At 40.9% G+C, this 21,664-nt stretch overlaps 1 protein-coding gene across 1 annotated transcript in view; it reads left to right on the plus strand.

The window, feature by feature from the left end:
* The window catches only part of TMEM232 (transmembrane protein 232), a 235,145-nt gene that overhangs the window by 71,355 nt on the left and 142,126 nt on the right, over positions 1-21,664 (plus strand). The window contains exon 9 of the mRNA XM_055430649.2: positions 13,767-13,945. Within this exon, the coding sequence (XP_055286624.2) occupies positions 13,767-13,945 (179 nt within the window). The remainder of the gene's footprint in view (positions 1-13,766; positions 13,946-21,664) is intronic.

The following is a 21,664-nucleotide window of genomic DNA, read 5'->3' on the forward strand; positions in this document are numbered from 1 at the left end:
TATAGGAATGAAAGAAATTCCTGTGTATTAATTTTGTAGCCTGTAATTTTACCAAGTTCATGAATGAGCTCTAGTAGATTTCTGGTAGCATCTTTAGGATTTTCTATGTATAGTGTCATGTCATCTGCAAACAGTGACAGTTTGACTTCTTGGATTAAAAGTTGGGTTCTTTTTATTTCTTTTTCTTCTCTGGTTGCCCTGACTAGGACTTTCAAAGCTATGTTGAATTACTGTGGACATCCTTGTCTTGTTCCTTGTCTTAAAGGAAATGCTTTCAGCTTTTTCCCAGTGACTGTGGTGTAGGTTTGCTATATATGGCCCTTATTATGTTGAGGTAGGTTCCTTCTATGCCTACTCTCTGGAGAGTTTTTCTTTTATCGTAAACGGGTTTGAATTTTGTCAGAAGCTTTTTCTGCATCTATTGAGATGATGATATGTCTTTTATTATTCAGTTTGTTGATGTGGTGTATCACATTGATTGATTTGTGAATATTGAAAAAATCCTTGCATTCCTGAGATAGTTCCTGCTTGAGCATGATGTGTGATCTTTTTAATGTTTTAATGTATTGCTGGATTCAGTTCTTCCCTTGTGGCTCAGATGGTAAAGAATCTGTCTGCAGTGCAGGAGACCTGGGTTTGATCCCTTGGTTAGGAAGATCCCCTAGAGAAGGGAAAGGCTACCCACTCCAGTGTTCTTGCTTGGAGAATTCCAAGTATAGAGGAACCTATTGGGCTGCAGTCCATGGGTTCGCAAAGAGTCGGACACGACTGAGTGCTTTTCACTTTCACTTTGGATTCAGTTTGCTTGTATTTTGTTGAGAATTTTTGTGTCTTATGTTCATCTGTGATATTGACCAGGTAATTTTGTTTTTTGTGGTATCCTTGTCTGACTTTGATATCAGGTTAATGGTGGCCTCATAGAATGCGTTTTGGATTGTTCCTTCCTCTGCAATTTTTTGGAATAGTTTCAGAAGAATCAGGGTTAGCTCTTCTCTAAATGTTTGATAAAATTTGCCTTTGAAGTCACCTGGTCCTGGACTTTTATTTTTTGTTGGGAGACTTTTTTTTCTTTTTTTCAACTTTTAATCAGAGTTTCCATTTCAGTGCTCATGACTGGTCTGTTTAAGTTTTCTGTTTCTTTCTGATCCAGGGTGTACTTTTGTTTATTTCTTCTAGGCTGTCTATTTTATTGGCATATAGTTGCTTGTAGTCTTTCATGATCCTTTGTATTTCTGCAGTGTCCATTGTGATTTCTTCTTCTTCATTGCTAATTTTATTGATTTGAGTCCTCTCCTTCTTTTCTTGATGAGTCTGGCTAAATGTTTATCAATTTTGTCTCTTTTCAAAAAATCAGCTTTTAGTTCATTTGCTTTTTCTATTGTTTTCTTCATCTCTCTTTCTGCTCTGACCTTTATGATTTCTTTCCTTCTACTAACTTTGGGTTTTATTTGTTCTTCTTTCTCTAGTTGCTTTGTGTTTAGGTTGCTCATTTGAGGTTTTTCTTATTTCCTGAGGTAAGACTGTATTTTCTCAACTTTCCTATTAGAAGTGCTTATGCTGCATCCATCGATTTTGCATTGTCATGTTTTTGTTTCCCTTGTTTCCAGGTATTTTTGTTTCATCTTTGATTTCTTCACCGATCCATTGGTTGTTTCATACTGTATTGTCTAGCCTTCTTATGTTTGTGGGTTTTACAGTTTTTCCCTTGTAGTTGATTTCTCCTGCATTGCGGGCAGATTCTTTTCCCACTGAGCCGCCAAGGAAGCCCTTGGAGTTGGTTTTTGATTTTCTTAGCTTTACTGAGGCTTGCTTTGTGGCTGAGCGTGTGATCAGTCCTGGAGAATGTTTCCCGTGTGCTTGAAGAATGTATCTTCTCCTTTTGGTTGGCATTCTCTTTACATATTGATTATGTCCATCTGGTCTGCAGTGTCCTTTAAAGCCTGTGTTTACTTATTGATTTTCTGTCTGGATGATCTGTCCATCGTTGAAAGTGGACTGTTAAAGCCCCCCACTATTATGTTGCTGTATATTTCTCCTTCTATGGCTGTTAACATTTGCCTTGTGTATTGAGGTGCGCCTCTGTTGGGTGCATATATATTTACAATTGCTACATCTTCTCCATGGGTTTATCCCTTCATCATTACATAGTGTCCTCTTTGATTCTTGTAACAGTCTCTCTTGGAAAGTATTTTGTCTGATAAGAGTGTGCTACTCCAGCTTTCTGTTGATTCACGTTTGCGAAGCATGCCTTTTTTATCCCCTCACTTTCGACTTGTGTGTGTCCCGGATGAGAAGTGGGTCTCCTGCGGTCATCACGTATGTGTGTGTCCCGGACGAGACGTGGGTCTCCTGCGGTCATCACGTATGTGTGTGTCCCGGACGAGACGTGGGTCTCCCGCGGTCATCACGTATGTGTGTGTCCCGGACGAGACGTGGGTCTCCCGCGGTCATCACGTATGTGTGTGTCCCGGACGAGACGTGGGTCTCCCGCGGTCATCACGTATGTGTGTGTCCCGGACGAGACGTGGGTCTCCCGCGGTCACATCACGTATGTGTGTGTCCCGGATGAGACGTGGGTCTCCCGCGGTCACATCACGTATGTGTGTGTCCCGGACGAGACGTGGGTCTCCCGCGGTCACATCACGTATGTGTGTGTCCCGGACGAGACGTGGGTCTCCCGCGGTCACATCACGTATGTGTGTGTCCCGGACGAGACGTGGGTCTCCCGCGGTCACATCACGTATGTGTGTGTCCCGGACGAGACGTGGGTCTCCCGCGGTCACATCACGTATGTGTGTGTCCCGGACGAGACGTGGGTCTCCCGCGGTCACATCACGTATGTGCGTGTCCCGGACGAGACGTGGGTCTCCCGCGGTCACATCACGTATGTGCGTGTCCCGGACGAGACGTGGGTCTCCCGCGGTCATCACGTATGTGCGTGTCCCGGACGAGACGTGGGTCTCCCGCGGTCATCACGTATGTGCGTGTCCCGGACCAGACGTGGGTCTCCCGCGGTCATCACGTATGTGCGTGTCCCGGACCAGACGTGGGTCTCCCGCGGTCATCACGTATGTGCGTGTCCCGGACCAGACGTGGGTCTCCCGCGGTCATCACGTATGTGCGTGTCCCGGACCAGACGTGGGTCTCCCGCGGTCATCACGTATGTGCGTGTCCCGGACCAGACGTGGGTCTCCCGCGGTCATCACGTATGTGCGTGTCCCGGACCAGACGTGGGTCTCCCGCGGTCATCACGTATGTGCGTGGACCAGACGTGGGTCTCCCGCGGTCATCACTTATGTGCGTGTCCCGGACCAGACGTGGGTCTCCCGCGGTCATCACTTATGTGCGTGTCCCGGACCAGACGTGGGTCTCCCGCGGTCATCACTTATGTGCGTGTCCCGGACCAGACGTGGGTCTCCCGCGGTCATCACGTATGTGCGTGTCCCGGACGAGACGTGGGTCTCCCGCGGTCACATCACGTATGTGTGTCCCCGATGAGACGTGGGTCTCCCGCGGTCATCACGTATGCAGGTCCTGCTTGGTCTCCATGCAGCCAGTCTGTGTCAGGCTGGAGAACTTAATCCGTTTACGTTTAAGGTAATTACCACTATGTGTATTCTCATTGCCGCTTCGCTAATTGTTCTGGATTAGTTTTTGAAGGCCTTTTTTCTTCCCTTCTTCTTTCGTTCTCTTTTTATTTGATGACTTAACTTCAGTGCTTTTATTCCTTTTTCTCCTCTGTTTGTGTGCTGTCTACTGTAGATGTTCAGTTTTTAGTTCCCTTGGGGTTTTGATGTAGCAGTCTGCATATAAACAAAATTGCTTTAAGTGGCTGATCTCTCAATTTTCATCACATTTCCAATATGCTGCATTTATACTCTCTTCTCCCATTCCTGGTTTTGATGATATATTTGTGTGTAGATGATTTCCTACCTTTGCTCTATGTTTGCCTCTACCAGTGAACTTTTCCATTCATAATTTGTTTGTTTCAGGTTGAGGCCTTTTCTTTCTATCTAGAGAGATTCCTTTGCTTCAGAGTTGGTGGCATTCCTTTGGTGGTATTTGTTGTAAAGTTGATCTGGTGGTGCTGAATTTTCTCAGCTTTTGCTTGTTCATAAAGCTTATGATTTCTGCATTGAATCTGAATGAGAGCCTTGCTAAGTAAACTTGTCTTAGTTGTAGGTTTTTTTCTTTCATCACTTTAAATATATCATGCCACTCCCTTCTAACCTACAAAGTTTCTGTTGAGAAATCTGATGATAACTTTATTGGAATTCAGTCAGTTCAGTTCAGTCGCTCAGTCGTGTCCGACTTTCTGTGACCCCATGAGCCACAGCACGCCAGGCCTCTCTGTCTATCACTAACTGCCAGAGTCTACCCAAACCCATGTCCTTATGTCAGTGATGCCATCCAGCCATCTCATCCTCTGTCATCCCCTTCTCCTCCTGCCTTCAATCTTTCCCAGCATCAGGGTCTTTTCCAATGAGTCAGCTCTTCATATCAGGTGGCCAAAGTATTGGAGTTTCAGCTTCAGCATCAGTCCTTCCAATGAACACCCAGGACTCATCTCCTTTAGGATGGACTGGTTGGATCTCCTTGCAGTCCAAGGGACTCTCAAGAGTCTTCTCCAACACCACAGTTCAAAAGCATCAATTCTTCGGCACTCAGCTTTCTTCACAGTCCAACTCTCACATCCACACATGACCACTGGAAAAATTGGAATTCACTAGTATGTAATTTGTTGCCTTTCTCTCATTGCTTTTAATATTTTTTCTTTGTCTTTAATTTTTATCAGTTTGATTACTGAGTCTTGGTATGTTCCTCCTTTAGATGTATCCTGCCTGGGACTCTCTGTGTTTCCTGGAGTTTGGCAACCATTCCCTCTCCCATAGTAGGGAAGTTTTTGATCAGTGTCTCTTAAAATGTTTTCTCAGGTCGTTTTTCTCTGTCTTCTCTTTCTGGGACCCTTGTTATGCAGCTGTTGGTTCTTTTAATGTCCCAGTGGTCTCTTAGGCTATCCTCCTATCTTTTACTTTTTTTCCTTCTGTTCTGCAACAGTGGTTTCCGCCGTTCTGTCTTCAGCTCACATACCCAGTTTTCTGTCTGTTATTCTGCTACGGATTCCGTCTCGTGTATTTTTCACTTCAGCTGTTGTGTTGTTCGTCTCTGTTTGTTTGCTCTTCAGTTCCTCAAGGTCTTTGTCACACATTTCTTGCATGTGTTTGAGCCCTGCCACTGTTTTTCCCCAAGATCCTGGACCATCTGCACTGTCGTCGCCCTGAATTCTTTTTCAGGTAGATTGTCTGTCTCAGTTGTTCTGCTGGCATTATATCTCGTTCCTTCATCTGGGACATATATTTTGCTGTCTCTTTTTGTCTAATTTTCTTTGATTGTGGTTTCCATTCTGCAGGCTGTAGGATTGTAGTTGTTCTTGCGTTTGCTGTCTACTCCCTGGTGGATGAAGCTGTCTAAGAGGCTTGTGCCCACTTAGGAGGGACTGGTTCCTGCCCACTGGTGAGTGGGGTTGTTCCTTGTCCCTCTGATGGGCAGGCCCGTGTCAAATGTTGTGTTTACTGGGCAGCTGTGTGCTTGGGAAGACTTTATCCAGCCTGGCTGCTGATGAGTAAGGCTGTGTTCCTGTCCTGTCAGTTGTTTGGCCGGAGGTATCCCAGCACTAGAGCCTACAGCTGTTGGGTGTGGCCAGGTCTTGATGAGAAAATGTGGCCTCTAGGAGGACTCACTACCATGTGTACTCCCCAGAACTACTTCAGCCAGTGTCCTCATCCCCACAGCGAGCCACAGATGCCCCTGCCTCCTCAGGAAACCCCCCATTGTTAGCTGCTAGGTCTATCCCAGAGTATTAGGAGGTCACTGCTTTTTCCCTGCATCCAGATGCTTATGAGACCTTTGTGTGCCCTCCAAGTGTGGAGTTTCTGTTTCCTCCAATCCTGTGGAATTCCTGTGATTAAATGCTGCTGGCCTTCAAAGCCAGATTTTCTGGAAGCTCCTTCTCCTCCCATGCCAGACCCATAGGGGCTCAGAACTTTCACTTCTGTGGGAGAAGTTTTCTGGTATAAATATTTTCCAGTTTGTGGGGTGTCCACCTGGTATGTATGGGATGGTTTCTTTGTCTTTGGATATAGGACATCTTTTTTGGTAGGTTCCAGCTATTCCAGCTTTTGTGGTTGCCATTGACGGATGTTCAGCATTTAGTTGTGATTTTGGTGTTTCTGTAAGAAGACATGAGTTCTTGTCCTTCTGCTCCAATATCCTGTCTGTGTCTTCACTTATGATCACACATACAAGCATATTTAATGTGCGTGTGTTTAAAGTGATAGACACATCATTGTCATTATTATTATAATATAGCATCCTGAAAAGAAAGAGCTAGTCTAGAATTTCTATTTATTCTACCACACATCCAAAATACATCTCAAATTTTCTCCTCATCTCTATCTCTACTTTTAACTCCTTTGAAGTTCAGGAGTTGCCAAGACTACACTTCTGAAACTACCTGTGAGTTCCGAGGTCCCCAAGACAAGCCTCAGGTTCCATGATTTGTGGAAGAACTCACAGAGCTCAGCACAGCCACTTCACTCATTTTATGGTTTAAAATAGCAAAAGGATTAAAATCAGCTTGGGAAGTGATGTGCAGGGCAGAGCTCAGGAGAGTTCCAAGCAGAGAGCTAGCCGTTGTCCTTTCCCAGGGGAGTTGTATGGATAGCATTTACTTCTCCTAGAAACAGTGTATGACAATTTGCATAGAATATTGTCACCTGTGGAAGGTCACCAAGCTTTGGTATCCACAATTTTTATTGAAATTCAGTTACATACACCTGGCCGTCTCCAGTCTCTGACCCTTCCAAAGACCAAGTTGATAACAATGGCTTAAAGCTCCCAGTTTAACAAAAAAATTCTTATCTGACAGGACATTCCAAGGTATTAGAGGTGACCTCCCAGAAGCCAAGGGGAGAGATCATTGTACAACTTTACAAATCTCAAGTCTGTGCAGTTGTCACTTTGCTTATAGATTAACTTTGTTTTTGTTTAGTCTCTGAGTCATGTCCAACTCACTTGTGACCCCATGGACTATAGCGTGCTAGGCTCGTCTCTCCGTGGGATTTGCCAGGCAATAATACTGGAGTGGGTTGCTATTTCCTTCTCCAGAGGATCATCCCTACCCAGGGATTGAACCCCGGTCTCTTGCATTGCAGGCAGATTCTTTACTACTGAGCCATGAGGGAAGCCCATAGATTAACTGCAAAAAGGTAAACATCTTCCTGCCTTTCTTATACTCCTTTTCACCAAGAAGCCAAATAGATTTTTTAAACATAAGGTGGGTCATTTCCCTTTTTGCCCTTAAATTCTTTATTAGCTTTTTATTGCACTAAGAATTAAATGCAATCTCCTTTCCGTGGCTTACAAATTGTCCGTGATTGCTGAGAGCGTGCCTCTTCAAAGGGTGTGCCTCCCTGGCCTGGTCTTGTCCTATGGAACCTCTGGCATTTCATCCTCCGTTCTGTCCTTCCTTCTTTCAGTTTCTCTAAACTTCCAAGCTATTCCAAGTCTGTAGCTTCTGCACTTTCCGTCTCTTCCGCTGGGAACGCTTTCCCCCAGCTGCTTGGATGGATAGCTCATCTTTCTTTATTCCGTCACATTTTAGCTTGAATATTGTGTCCTCATGGAGGTCTTTCTCTCACTCTGACAGCAGCAGTTCTCTTTTCCTAGTCACTGTTGGTCTCATTAGCATCTGTTATTTTTACAATAATATTGTTCTGTTTATTTTTTTAGTATCTGTCTTTCTCCACTAGAATTAAGTGTCCCTAGAGCAGTAACGTTGTCTTTATCTTTGGTACAGAGAGCAGTGTTAACACATAGCATTGACTCAGTGAATACATATTAAACAAGTGACTGGCTTACTCACTGGTTCTTCCATTGTTTCTGGGCATTGATCTAGCTCCTTCCACGCTACATGGCATTTCATAAAGATAATGTTTTAAACTACATCTTGCATTCAGTTTGCCCTACAGTGGTACATTTGATTCTGTGGTGCCAAGTTATATTTGTCAAAATTTCAAAGGCTGTATTCTTTTATAATCATTCATATGAGTAGAAATATTCATATTTCATATTCATTGAATATGTGACATATAAATATCTAGACTGCAGTTAAAGGCTTCCAAAGAGTTCAAACACTGAAATAAAGCATTGCTACAAAGAAAGGTTCATAAAATATTGGTTTTCAAATGGTATAATTTCTCAATTTTTCAAGGTTTATTAAGAATTTTGTTTTGCTTCAGTTTAATTTCCTAGCATACTGTCTGCTTAGCTGCAGACACAGATACATTTTCTCTCATTTAAGGCAACATCTTTGATAGCTGCCACATAGTCACTCAAAGCAGAACAGAAAAGTGCCTTGTGCTGCGCTCTTGTCCTTGGATGAGAAGTTTCAGAGCAGGCGTGCTTCTCAGCCAGGGTGTAAGCATCCATGTGAGAGTGCATTCTGCTTTTCGTAACAGCTGTAGCACACCCCATCTGTCTTGATAAGAACTTTTTTCTCATTAACTGTCAGTCATTTGGATGTCACCGATTCCCCCTACAAATATCTATAAGCAACACTTCACTGTTGTTTAAATCAACAGGTGAACAGCTTACTTTTAAAGTCATCATTGGCATTTGAAAACTGAGTTTTGAGAGCACAGTTATCAGAATGTATTTCATGGTTTGTCTCTGTGGAAACACACCATATTCAGTTCAGAGATTTTAGGGTTCTGAAACATTGTTTCTCAAAAAAATAATAATTTAAAATGTATGAAGGAAGGTAATCTGCATGTGTTTCTGTCGACCATTGTGCTTAATGTAAAGAATCTAGGAGTTTAGAAATAAATTTATAAATGGGTTAAAATCTACAGGATACTTTATCATCTTGCTAAAAAACTGTTTTTTTATTTGAGGTTTATACTTCCAGAAGCATTAATTATAAGCTCATAATTATTTCTCTACTTATATTGAGTTCAGACCTTATTTTTATGCTAATGACTCACAAATCCACAATTTCAATTCTGTTCTTTTACTTGAATTATAGCTCTGTTTTTACAACAAGCTACAGAACACTGAATATCAGATTCCCCTCACCCATCATGCTACATTAATTTATCTCCTTTCTCTCCAAACTGGCTTTTCTCTGTAATCCAGTTTCTGCAAGTGGTTTCATTATTGTTTGTTTCCTGAGTGTGAACATGTACGTTTCCTTCTCCTCCATAGCATAGAAGTCTTATGAGATCTATTCCATGACTTCTTAGCTCTGCCCTTTCCTCTGCAGTCTCCTACTGCTCATGACAGCAAAGCCCTGGATGACCTCATTAAACTCCCATATTGGTTTCCCAGTTTATTGCTTGAATAGACGTAACATTTCTTAACAGTGTGAGAATTTCTTTGGTATAATCATTAAAGGACAGAAATGGTAGGGACTTAACAGAAGCAGAAGATACTAAGAAGAGGTGGCAAGAATACACAGAAGAACTATACAAAAAAGAACGCCATGACCCAGATAACCATGATGGTATGATCCTTCACCTAGAGTCAGATACCCTAGAATGCAAAGTCAAGTGGGCCTTAGGAAGCATCACTATGAACAAAGCTAGTGGAGGTGATGGAATTCCAGCTGAGCTATTTCAAATCCTAAAAGATGATTTGTGAAAGTGCTGCACTCAATATGCCAGAAAATTTGGAAAACTCAGCAGTGACCACAAGACTGGAAAAGATCAGTTTTCATTCCAATCCCAAAGAAAGGCACTACAAAACAATGTTCAAACTACTGCATAATTATACCATCTCACACGCTGACAAAGTAATGCTCAAAATTCTCCAAGAAGGCTTCAACAATACGTGAACCATGAAACTCCAGATGTTAAAGCTGGATTTAGAAAAGGCAGAGGAACCAGAGATCAAATTGCCAGCATCCATCGAAAGAACAAGAGAGTTCTGGAAAAACATCTACTTCTGCTTTATTGACTACGCCAAAGCGTTTGACTGTGTGGATCACAACAAACTGTGGAAAATTCTTCAAGAGATGGGAATACCAGACCACCTTACTTGCCTCCTGAGAAATTTGTGTGCAGGTCAAGAAGCAACAGTTAGAACTGGACATGGAACAACAGACTGGTTCCAAATCGGGAAAGGAGAACATCAAGGCTGTATATTGTCACCCTGCTCATTTAACTTCTATGCAGAGTACATCATGAGCAATGCTGGGCTGGATGAAGCACAAGCTGGAATCAAGATTTCCAGGAGAAATATCAATAACCTCAGATATGCAGATGACACCACACTTATGATAGAAAGTGAAGAGGAACTAAGGAGCTTCCTGATGAAAGTGAAAGGGGAGAGTGAAAAAGATTGGATGGCAACATCAACTCAATGGACATGAGTTTGCACACACTGGGAGACAGTGAAGGACAGGGACGCCTAGGCATGCTGCCATCCATGAGGTCACAAAGAGTCAGACGTGACTTAACGACTGAACAACAGCAGCATCACACTGCTGATGAGAGCCAGGTGAAGACTGGAATAATCTTATTCCAGGAAGCATGGCCTCTCCAATTCAGAAAAGTCCTTTTCTTTATCACCTCGCCTTCTGTTGCACTCATAGGAAAGGAAGGTGCAGTAGAAGGTACGAGAACACAGAAAAGAAATGAGATTAGAGGTGAGAGGAGGAAGGCTTCTACCTAAAATTGATATTTGAGAAGAGAAGGTGTAAGTTGCAATCAAGAGGCTAAGTTAAGCAGCAGATTCTTCTGAAAATACAGTTTTCCCCTCATAAGAATTTTGCCAATTAAAATCAGTGTACCACAGTTGTTGAAATTATATATGGGAAGTCATGTCTGTAAGATGGGGAATAGGAGTTCCTTGGCCTTCATCCTCTCACAGAAAAAAATAGCTTGGCAAACATCTGTGAACAAAAGCACCTTTGGGAGGACCTCGGAACCCAAGTAATAGGTTGTAAAACACAAATGCAATCCGAGACTCAGGAGAGCCTCTTCAAGAAGGCAGGCTGGACTTAGGTGGCCGGCCTGCCAACAGTGGTCTAACTGTGGACCTAGAAGCACTGCTGTCTTCCTGTGAACTCAGCTCCTCCCCTGCTTGTCTGCAGTCCTGCAGCTAGCCCCGCCCACCAGAGGGCTCGAGGGGACCCGTGCTTGCCGTGCCCTGAGTCCCAGGCCCACTGGCTGAGGCCTGACTGTGAATCCTGAAGCTTCTCTGAGACCTGGTTCTAGCCTCACTCTATCATGGTCCAGAAGCAGTTCTGTGCGCCCAGGAACCCACCCAGGGACCTAGCAGGAGCATGAGCGCAGACCTAGAGGAGCTAAATCCATTCGTACTTGATAACAGGCCTGAGACCTGTGGGCCCAGCCCTGGTCCCATGACCAGCTCCAGCTCTATTTCACCGCAATCTTGGAGATGCTGCCACCCATTCAGGGACCCGCAGGAACCAGGCCCAGTTAGGTCCCCCAGTAACAGGTCAACTGACCCTAAGCGGAGAGGGAGCTATAAGAAGAGAGGAGAACAGAGGGGATCTTAAATGGAGCTACCTTAGAGAGTTCATCTGAGAAATGGGTAAGGTGAAATAACGAAAGATAAATGAGGTCAGATTAAATGATAGACGTTTGAGCAAAAGACTAATGTTGCATCTGCTCAGTGAGATGTTATGTTTCAGTTCGTGTCCGACTCTTTGCGACCCCATGGACTGCAGCACACCAGGCCTCCCTGCCTATCACCAACCCTCAGAGATTGCTCAAACTCATGTCCATTGAGTCTATGATGCCATCCAACCATCTCATCCTCTGTCGTCCCCTTCTCCTCCTGCCTTCAGTCTTTTCCAGAGTCAGTTCTTCGCATGAGGTGGCCAAAGTATTGGAGTTTCAGCTTAAGCATCAGTCCTTCAAATGAATATTCAGGACTGATTTCCTTTAGGATGGACCGGTTGGATCTCTTTGCTCTCCAAGGGACTCTCAAGAGTCTTCTACAACACCATAGTTCAAAAGCATCAATTCTTTGGTGCTCAGCTTTCTTCACAGTCCAACTCTCACATCCATACATGACTACTGGAAAAACCATAGCCTTGACTAGACGGACCTTTGTTGGCAAAGTAATGTCTCTGCTTTTTAATATGCTGTCTAGGTTGCTCATAGCTTTTCTCCAAGGAGCAAGCATCGTTTAATTTCATGGCTACAGTCACCATCTGCAGTGATTTTGGAGCCCAAAAAAATAAAGTCTCTCAGTTTCCCCATCTATTTGCGATGAAGTGATGAGACTGGATGCCATGATCTTAGTTTTCTGAATGTTGAGCTTCAGACCATCCTTTTCACTCTCCTCTTTCACTTTCATCAAGAGGCTTCTTAGTTTCCTTTCACTTTCTGCCATAAGGGTGGTGTCATCTGCATATCTGAGGTTGTTGATATTTCTCCCAGCAATCTTGATTCCAGCTTGTGATTCATCCAGGTCAGTACTTCATATGATGTACTCTGCATAGAAGTTAAGTCAGCAGGGTGACAATATACAGCCTGTGTGTGATGCTACAGGAATTTTTATGCAAGTTGAGGCTCATGTGTTACGTTCCCTTCTGTTATTCTAAGTATGATATAATCTTCATAGCAGGATTGTAATGAGTAACTGGAATATGGACACATACTCCCAGGTATTCTATTTATCATAACAGTAATAATAATTATTAACCTGGTTATGAAACCCAGATTGAATTAGGAAAAGTTGAAGACTGTGATTTTTCGAGTGTGTCTCTCTGCTCAAGAAGGGCGTTGACGACTTCAGAGTCAGACTGGCTCTCTCCGGAGCACCTTCCATCTCTCTCTGAACGTTTCTTCCTCTCAGTCCTGTTTCTTGCTTCGCGTTGAGCCAGTACCCTCACGTGCTCTCTGGCTAACCTAAGCTCATATACCACTTGAGACGTGCATTGTTCTCTGAGTTTATTTATCCCATCACTATCTAAATTAGAGTTCTCTTTTCTTAAATAGTATTGTATCGCAGTGTATCATCTAGGTAAGATATAATTAAGATAAAGAAAAACTTCATCCTCTTTTCTGTAAGAGAAATGCATATTTTAAAAGTAGAACTTGGTAACTTATTTAAATTGCTAATTGGTATATAATTTTTAGAAGGAGAAGTATATTAGACTTTTAAAAAACCTCTTCTGAATTAATTACTCCCTTCCCCTATTTCATTTGATTTATGTATCTATTATTTAAAAAAATCTCCCAGCTTATAATTACATCAGTAGTTTTTGTGTGCTCTCACATTATTTTTAAAGCTTTTTTCTTGGTTAAGATGCCATATTTCATGGAGTTTGATCATTTTTATAACAGGCAAGATTTTTCTCCTATTTCTCTGATTTATTATAAAAATTCATCATGGTGGTCTATGTTTATACTGCCCTAAACAAATTCCTCTTTATTTGAATTCCAAAAGTGTGTTTATAGTACATAGTTAAGAGTTTATCTTTTAACTTTTTAATTTATGAGGTATAATATTAGTTAGGTGTAAGTAACTTTTCATATGGTTAGAAGTTTTTAAATCATCTGTGAGATGTTTTAAAATTAAAGGAGTAAAATTAATCATGGGAAAAAAAATTCCAAAGCTCAGAATTTAAAACTTTGAAATATTAGTAAAGTCAAGTATCTTCTTTTTTCACAATACCATACATTAGTAAGATGAATAAAATATCTTCCCCCCAAATATTTCTTTTTAAACAGGTCACCAAGTGAAATGGGCTGGACGCTATGGCCTACTGTACAACCTGGTGAAAATGTCATGGGAACTTCGGGGAGATAAAGAGCAGGATGGACTTAGAAACAAAATATGGCAAATGTTACAGAAAACGAAGGATCGTGAGAAAGATGGACGAGTCCGCAACGCAGTAAACATTGCTCAGGTGAGGTGGCGCGCTGCGTGGTCAGTAGGAGATTTTATCCCCAGGAAGCACGCACCCTCTGTCTCTGAATCCAGATCAGTGTGTGTTGCTGATTCACAACTGAGGACACAAGTTTAGAACTTAACACTGACCTGATTTCAGTTAGAGGAGAGAGTTGGCAGGCTTCTGATTGAGCAGCTTCAAGAAAGGAGTTAATTTTGGGGAAGCGTAATTGTTCTGCTTTGGGCTTGTGACTTCAAGACACATCTCTGACTAGGCTGAGTGTGCTTTCTAATTTGTCGAGGTTAGCCTGGTCTGTGCCTAATTTTCCAGTTTTCTTAGTAGTAGTGGATTAATTCATTCTTAAAAGTGTCTCAATTTGGTTAATAAATTATTTAGTTATCTTAATTTATAAGTTTACCTTTCCAGCATCAGACAATATAAGTCACAAACTTGGACTCACTACATCTAATGTCTTTTTCTTTAAAGTTAAAAATATATTTTACAAATTCTTGGTTTGTCCATTCTGTTTGAATATATATGTAAAATCATTTTGAAACTAGCTATCCATTCTTCATAAAATACAAATATGATTTTCCAGTGATTTTTTTAATCCATGTGATACCTATGTATTTCAAAACTCCATCAATTTTTTCCCCCTCTTCATGTCTTATTTTCAAACAGGTTAATTTGTTATCCTAAAGTATACTGTTTTTCTGTATACTAGCTTTCACAGATGCAATTATCCTAACAATGTTAATATCCTGTTTCCTAATAATTAAGGGTGTGAGTTGATGTTAACAAGAAGAGCAAATGATTCACTCTGCTTAATTGATTGTCCAAGTGTATGGGTAGGCCATTATTGCAATACAGAATATCTACACTTCAGATCCTTAGTGGAAAACAAAACCTTAAGCTCTGTTTTTGAATTATACATATGACTTGGAGTAATGGTCTTTAGGGAGGACAATATGAAAACATGTAGTCCATTCTTTTCTCTAGATTTCTATTTTTTTTTTTCGTGGAAAAAGACAACCAAATTGCTGCCCTTTTAAACTACATTGTTTTGGATTTCATGGGCTTTATTTTATGCAGTTTGCTTCAGCTTTTTCTTGGTTTTGGAGTGAGGAAAACAGAAAAAAGAGAAGAAAAACAAAGAAAATCATTGTACCTATTATAGTGATGACCACTATATCACCCGGCACTCTCTTTACTGGGTTATAGGAAGTAAATCCTCTATGTACTTTCTGAACCTTATTATTGATTTCATTTTGTATAAGCTACTTGCTGAAGCTTAAAAAAATAGTCAAATTTTTAGCCATTTTCTAAGAGAAATAGAGGATGATTAATTCATCTTATTCAGTCTTATTATTTTCTTTTTTTCCTGCTTCCATGATTCTTTCAATTATTTATGTTATTGTCTGGTTTTGTACCTATTTTCATATGCCATTTCATATCTCAAGTGGATTATATTATAACTACATAAATAGGCTAACTCAGATTTGTCATTTCTGTAATTAGAATTCTATTTATATGCTGTTTTCAAGGCCAATCACTTGGTGTAAGCTAGCTTCTTTCTTCAAAATTTTACTAAATTTCTATAGATAATTACATTTGAAATTCATAAGTCAGTTAATCAGACATGGCAAATATTTTTTAGATGCTGGATCCAAGTGAAGACCTTATTACTCAAGCAGTCAGTTCTGAGAATAAGGGAATAAACAAAAGCTTAACCACTAGATGTGCTAATTAGTTTTCGGTGCTTAGTGAGACTTCCAAGGGATGCTTTCATTCATTTTAAATAGTCAGTGTGTGAGGAAGGCAAATTTTCCTTACAGAAAAATTGAAATTAAAAATTTGTAAAACAGTTATATCAATTTATGTATAATACATATTTAATATAAAACAAGCTTAATTTGTATTAGGTGAACTAACAAAAGGTACAATTTACTACAGACACGTTTTCATATACAGGTTAGCTAGAGAGAGCTGGATATATTTGAATTATTAATTTACTATAGACATGTTTTCATATACAGGTTAGCTAGAGAGAGCTGGTTATATTTGAATTATTAAGCAATATAAACAATGATATAAATGATAAATTAGAAAATGTCTAGTTGGTTAAATATCACTTAATTTAGTTTGATTCTCTTACTTAATATTGAGATATATGAGTGTATAAAGTGAGAAATTATATAAAAGTTCTCACCAAGAACAGTAAAAAATATGAAGCAAATATGAGTACTTACTAAATTTATTTTATCATACTCAATTCTATGGAAGAAGCAAGGATGTCCAATAAATAACCTTTACACAGTAAATTTTACTGTTTCATCCAGAAGACCTATTCTTCAGAAAGATAAGGGGCAGTACAAAAGGAATATTCTATATGTGACTGGCTCCGTAAAAGTTCATGGCATAAATGGAAGTTCACATAAATGTTTGGTCTCTTTTTTCTTATATTAATGAGGAACAAATTGTTGTTTTAGTAGTATTTGAGCTGGAAACGCAAATGATGAGTTACATGAAATGATCGAAAGGAGGAGGGTCAAAGGATGTCTTTAATATAAGGAAATGGTATGAGCCGAGAATAAATCAGGACCTTTTAAGAGAAAGTCACTGGTTTACTTTCTCTAGTTGAAGAAGAAAGTTTGGATTGGGCAATATTAGGCATTAAATTTGAAAGGTATGTTTGGGTTACCAAGGTGAGGTCTTAGGGACTAAAGGATGATTTTATAAAACTGGAGATCTTAAGAAAACAGTTTGAGGAGAAAATAGGTTGGTCTTACTGGATTTTAATGGTTTGGTAATTTTGCTTTGGAACTTGTGGTACACTGTTAGAGTAATTGTCCCCAGTTTATTCAAGGGTCCCTATATCATATCCTTTCCACACTCAAATTCTTGGCTTGGCCAGGTGACCTAATTTAAACAACACTAATGTTATATAAGTAGAGATTTGAAAAATGCTTATATATTGGTGCTTGCCCTTTCTTGTTTTCTGGGACCCTGTAACTGATATGTAAATAAGTCAGAGTTAACCAGGTAGATGAGCGACAATGTGGCAGAGAGACAAGCCATCCTAGTTTTTCAGCGTCCCCTTCTCAAAACTAGCTGGTCCCTGGTCAGCTGGTTTTCCCAGTGGTCATGTGTGGATGTGAGAGTTGGACCATAAAGAAGACTGAGCACCAAAGTACTGATGCTTTCAAACTGTGGTGCTGGAGAAGACTCTTGAGAGTCCCTTGGACTGCAGGGAGATCAAACCACTGAATCCTAAAGGAAATCAGTCCTGAATATTCATTGGAAGGACTGATGCTGAAGCTGAAGCTCCAACCCTTTGGGCCACCTGACGTGAAAAGTCAACTCACTGGAAAAGACCTTGATGCTGGGAAAGATTGAAGGCAGGAAGAAAAGGGGATGACAAGGACGAGATGGTTGAAGGGCATCACCGACTCCATGGACATGAGTTTGAGCAAACTCTGGGAGCCGGTGAATGAGCGGAAACCTGACGTGCTGCCGTCCATGGGGTTGCAAAGAGTCGGACACTACTGAGCGACTCAACAACAACCTGACCTAAAACACATCACAGACACATACATGAGAGCAGAAGACACATTCTGCCATGCCAAGCTCTGATTGTTGACCTTGGCACCGTGGAACTAAGCAAATGTTTGTGTTAAGCCTTTAAGTTTTGGAGTGATTTTTTTTTTATGTAGTAGGACTTTTCTAATTGAGCACTAAATAAATGAGATTTTGATCTTCTACAGTGTTCAGTGAAAATGTTATTTCTTTCATACTTACTTTTTAGTATTTAATTATTTTATTGGCTGCGCTGGGTTTTAGTTGTGGCATATGGGATCTCATTGAGTCAAGTGGCTCTTTCGTTGCAGCACATGGACTCTCTCGTTGTGGCACGCAGGTTCAGTCGTTGCAGCATAGACGCTCTAGTTGTTCTGCATGGGCTCCAGAACGCGTGGGCTCAGTAGTTGTGGCGGGGAGGCCTGGTGATTCCACAGTGTGTGGAATCTTAGTTCCCCGACCAGGGATGGAACCTGCTTCCTCTGCATTGCAAGACAGATTCTTGATCATTGGACTCCCAGGGAAGTCTCCTTTCATAATTATTTCTTAAAAGGCGCTAGTAGTAATAACTAAGATTTGTTGGGCATTTACTGTGTGCCATGTGCTAAACACTTTACATGCATTTATTATTTAATCCGCAAAAAAGCCTCATATGACGTATAAGTTGTTATAGTATTGATTTTCTTGGGGATGGTTTGATAGGCACCTGTAGTACAAAATTATGAACCTCCATCCGTAGTTCATCAGGCACTCTGTCTATCAGATCTAATCACTTGAATCTCACTTGTCACTTTCACTGTATATCATAAGGGATTTAATTTAGGTCATACCTGAGTGGTCTAGTGGTTTTCCCTACTTTCTTCAATTTAAGTCTGAATTTGGCAGTAAGGAGTTCATGATCTGAGCCACAGTCAGCTCCTGGTCTTGTTTTTGCTAACTGTATAGAGCTTCTCTATCTTCGGCTGCAAAGAATATAATCAATCTGATTTTGGTGTTGACCATTTGGTGATGTCCACGTGTAGAGTCTTCTCTTGTGTTGCTGGAAGAGAGTGTTTGCTATGACCAGTGCGTTCTTTTGGCAAAACTCGATTAGCCTTTGCCCTGCTTCATTCTGTACTCAAAGGCCAAATTTGCCTGCTACTCCAAATGATTCTTGACTGCCTACTTTTGCATTCCAGTCCCCTATAATGAAAGGAACATCTTTTTTGGTGTTAATTCTAGTAGATCTTGTAGGTCATCATAGAACCATTCAACTTCAGCTTCTTCAGCATTACTGGTTGGGGCATAGACTTGGACTACTGTGATATTGAATGGTTTGCCTTGGGAACGAACAGAGATCATTCTGTTGTTTTTGAGATTGCATCCAAGTACTTCATTTTGGACTCTTTTGTTTACTATGGTAGCTACTCAATTTCTTCTAAGGGATTCTTGCCCACAGTAGTAGATATAATGGTCATCTGAGTTAAATTCACCCTTTCCAGTCCATTTTAGTTCACTGATTCCTAAAATGTCGACATTCACTCTTGCCGTCTCCTGTTTGACCACTTCCAATTTGCCTCGATTCATGGACCTAACTTTCCAGGTTCCTACGCAATACTTGCTCTTTACAACATCGGACCTTGCTTCTATCAGCAGTCACATCCACAACCGGGTGTTGTTTTCATTTTGACTCAGCCTCTTCATTCTTTCTGGAACTATTTCTCCACTATTCTCCAGTAGCATATTGAGTACCTACCAACCTGGGGAGTTCATGATAGAAGAAGTTCATGAGAAAAGAGGAGATTCAAAAAGAATGAGAAAAGAAGAGAAGTGGGGAAAAAAAGAGTTTATGAGAAAAAAAGAGACCAGGGGAATTCATTAGAAAAAAAGAGAAGCTAAAGGCAAAGGAGAAAAGGAAAGATATAAGCATCTGAATGCAGAGTTCCAAAGAGTAGAAAGGGGAGATAAGAAAGCCTTCCTAAGTGATCAATGCAAAGAAATAGAGGAAAACAATAGAATGGGAAAGACTAGAGATCTCTTCAAGAAAATTAGAGATACCAAGGGAACATTTCATGCAAAGATGGGCATGATAAAGGACAGAAATGGTATGGACCTAACAGAAGCAGAAGATATTCAGAAGAGGTGGCAAGAATACACAGAAGAACTGTACAAAAAAGATCTTCACGACCCAGATAACCACGATGGTGTGATCACGCACCTAGAGCCAGACATCCTGGAATGTGAAGTCACGTGGGCCTTAGGTAGCATCACTGCGAACAAAGCTAGTGGAGGTGATGGGATTCCAGTGAGCTATTTCAAATCCTGAAAGATGACGCTGTGAAAGTGCTGCACTCAATATGCCAGCAAATTTGGAAAACTCAGCAGTGGCCACAGGACTGGAGAAGGTCAGTTTTCATTCCAATCCCAAAGAAAGGCAATGCCAAAGAATGCTCAAACTGCTGCACAAATGCACTCATCTCACACGCTAGCAAAGTGATGCTCAAAATTCTCCAAGCCAGGCTTCTACAGTGCATGAAATGAGAACTTCCAGATGTTCAAGCTGGATCTAGAAAAGGCAGAGGAACCAGAAAGCAAATTGCCAACATCTGATGGATCATCAAAAAAGCAAGAGAGTTCCAGAAAAACATCAACTTCTGCTTTATTGACAATACCAAAGCGTTTGACTGTGTGGATCACAATAAACTGTGGAAAATTCTGAAAGAGATGGTAATACCAGACCAACTTACCTGTCTCTTGAGAAATCTGTATGTAGGTGAAGAAGCAACAGTTAGAACTGGACATGGAACAACAGACTAGTTCCAAATAGGAAAAGGAGTACGTCAAGGTTGTATATTGTCACCCTACTTATTTAACTTATATGCAGAGTACATCATGAGGAACATTGGGTTGGATGAAGCACAAGCTGGAATCAAGATTGCCGGGAGAAATATCAATAACCTCAGATATGCAGATGACACCACCCTTATGGCAGAAAGTAAAGAGGAACTAAAAAGCCTCTTGATGAAAGTGAAAGAGGAGAGTGAAAAAGTTGGCTTAAAGCTCAACATTCAGAAAACTAAGATCATGGCATCCGGTCCCATCACTTCATGGGAAATAGATGGGGAAACAGTGGAAACAGTGTCAGGCTTTATTTTGGGGGGCTCCAAAATGACTGCAGATGGTGACTGCAGCCATGAAATTAAAAGATGCTTGCTCCTTGGAAGAAAAACTATGAGCAACCTAGACAGCATATTAAAAAGCAGAGACATTACTTTGCCAACAAAGGACTGTCTAGTCAAGGCTATGGTTTTTCCAGTAGTCATGTATGGATGTGAGAGTTAGACCATAAAGAAAGCTGAGCACTGCAGAGTTGATGCTTTTGAACTGTGGTGTTGGAGAAGACTCTTGAGAGTCCCTTGGACTGCAAGGAGATCCAACCAGTCCATCCTAAAGGAGACCAGCCCTGAATATTCACTGGAAGGACTGATGCTGAAGCTGAAGCTCCAATATTAGGCCACCTGATGTGAAGAACTGACTCTGAAATAGACCCTGATGCTGGGAATGATTGAAGGTGGGAGGAGAAGGGGACGACAGAGGATGAGATGTTTGGATGGCATCGTTGACTCAATGGACATGAGTTTGAGCAAACTCCGGGAGACAGTGAAGGACAGGGAAGCCTGGTGTGCTGCAGTCCATAGGGTTGCAAAGAATTGGACATATCTGAGCGACTGAACTGAGCTGAATCTTGATTTTACTGATGAGGAAATTGTTATATTAAATAAGGACAGTTAAGCTTCCTAAAAGGTAAAGTAACTTGACTGTGGATATTGGTCCAGATTATATTGTTTGATTTTCTTATGTTGAATAGTCACTGCATTCCTGTAAGAAAAACACTTGTTGATGCTGTAGTAATGTTTTTAATATGGATGTATTTGCGTGCTGTGATTCATGGGGTTGCGGAGAGTCGGACACGACTGAGCGACTGAACTGAACTGAACTGATTTGCTTTGATAGTATTTTGCTTAATATATTGCACCCATAATGTTTCTCTTATAATATAAAATTTTGTATCAAAGTTATGCTGAACTAATACAATGTATTTGGAAGAGGTTATTCTTTTTTTTTTTTTTTTCCTATTCTTCGGAAGAATTTTGTCGTATTGTCATGATTTCTTCCTTAGTA

This window comes from Moschus berezovskii, chromosome 8, assembly GCF_049115385.1.
Source record: "Moschus berezovskii isolate FMDL1 chromosome 8, NW_MosBer_1.0, whole genome shotgun sequence".
Classification (NCBI taxonomy): Eukaryota; Metazoa; Chordata; class Mammalia; order Artiodactyla; family Moschidae; genus Moschus; species Moschus berezovskii.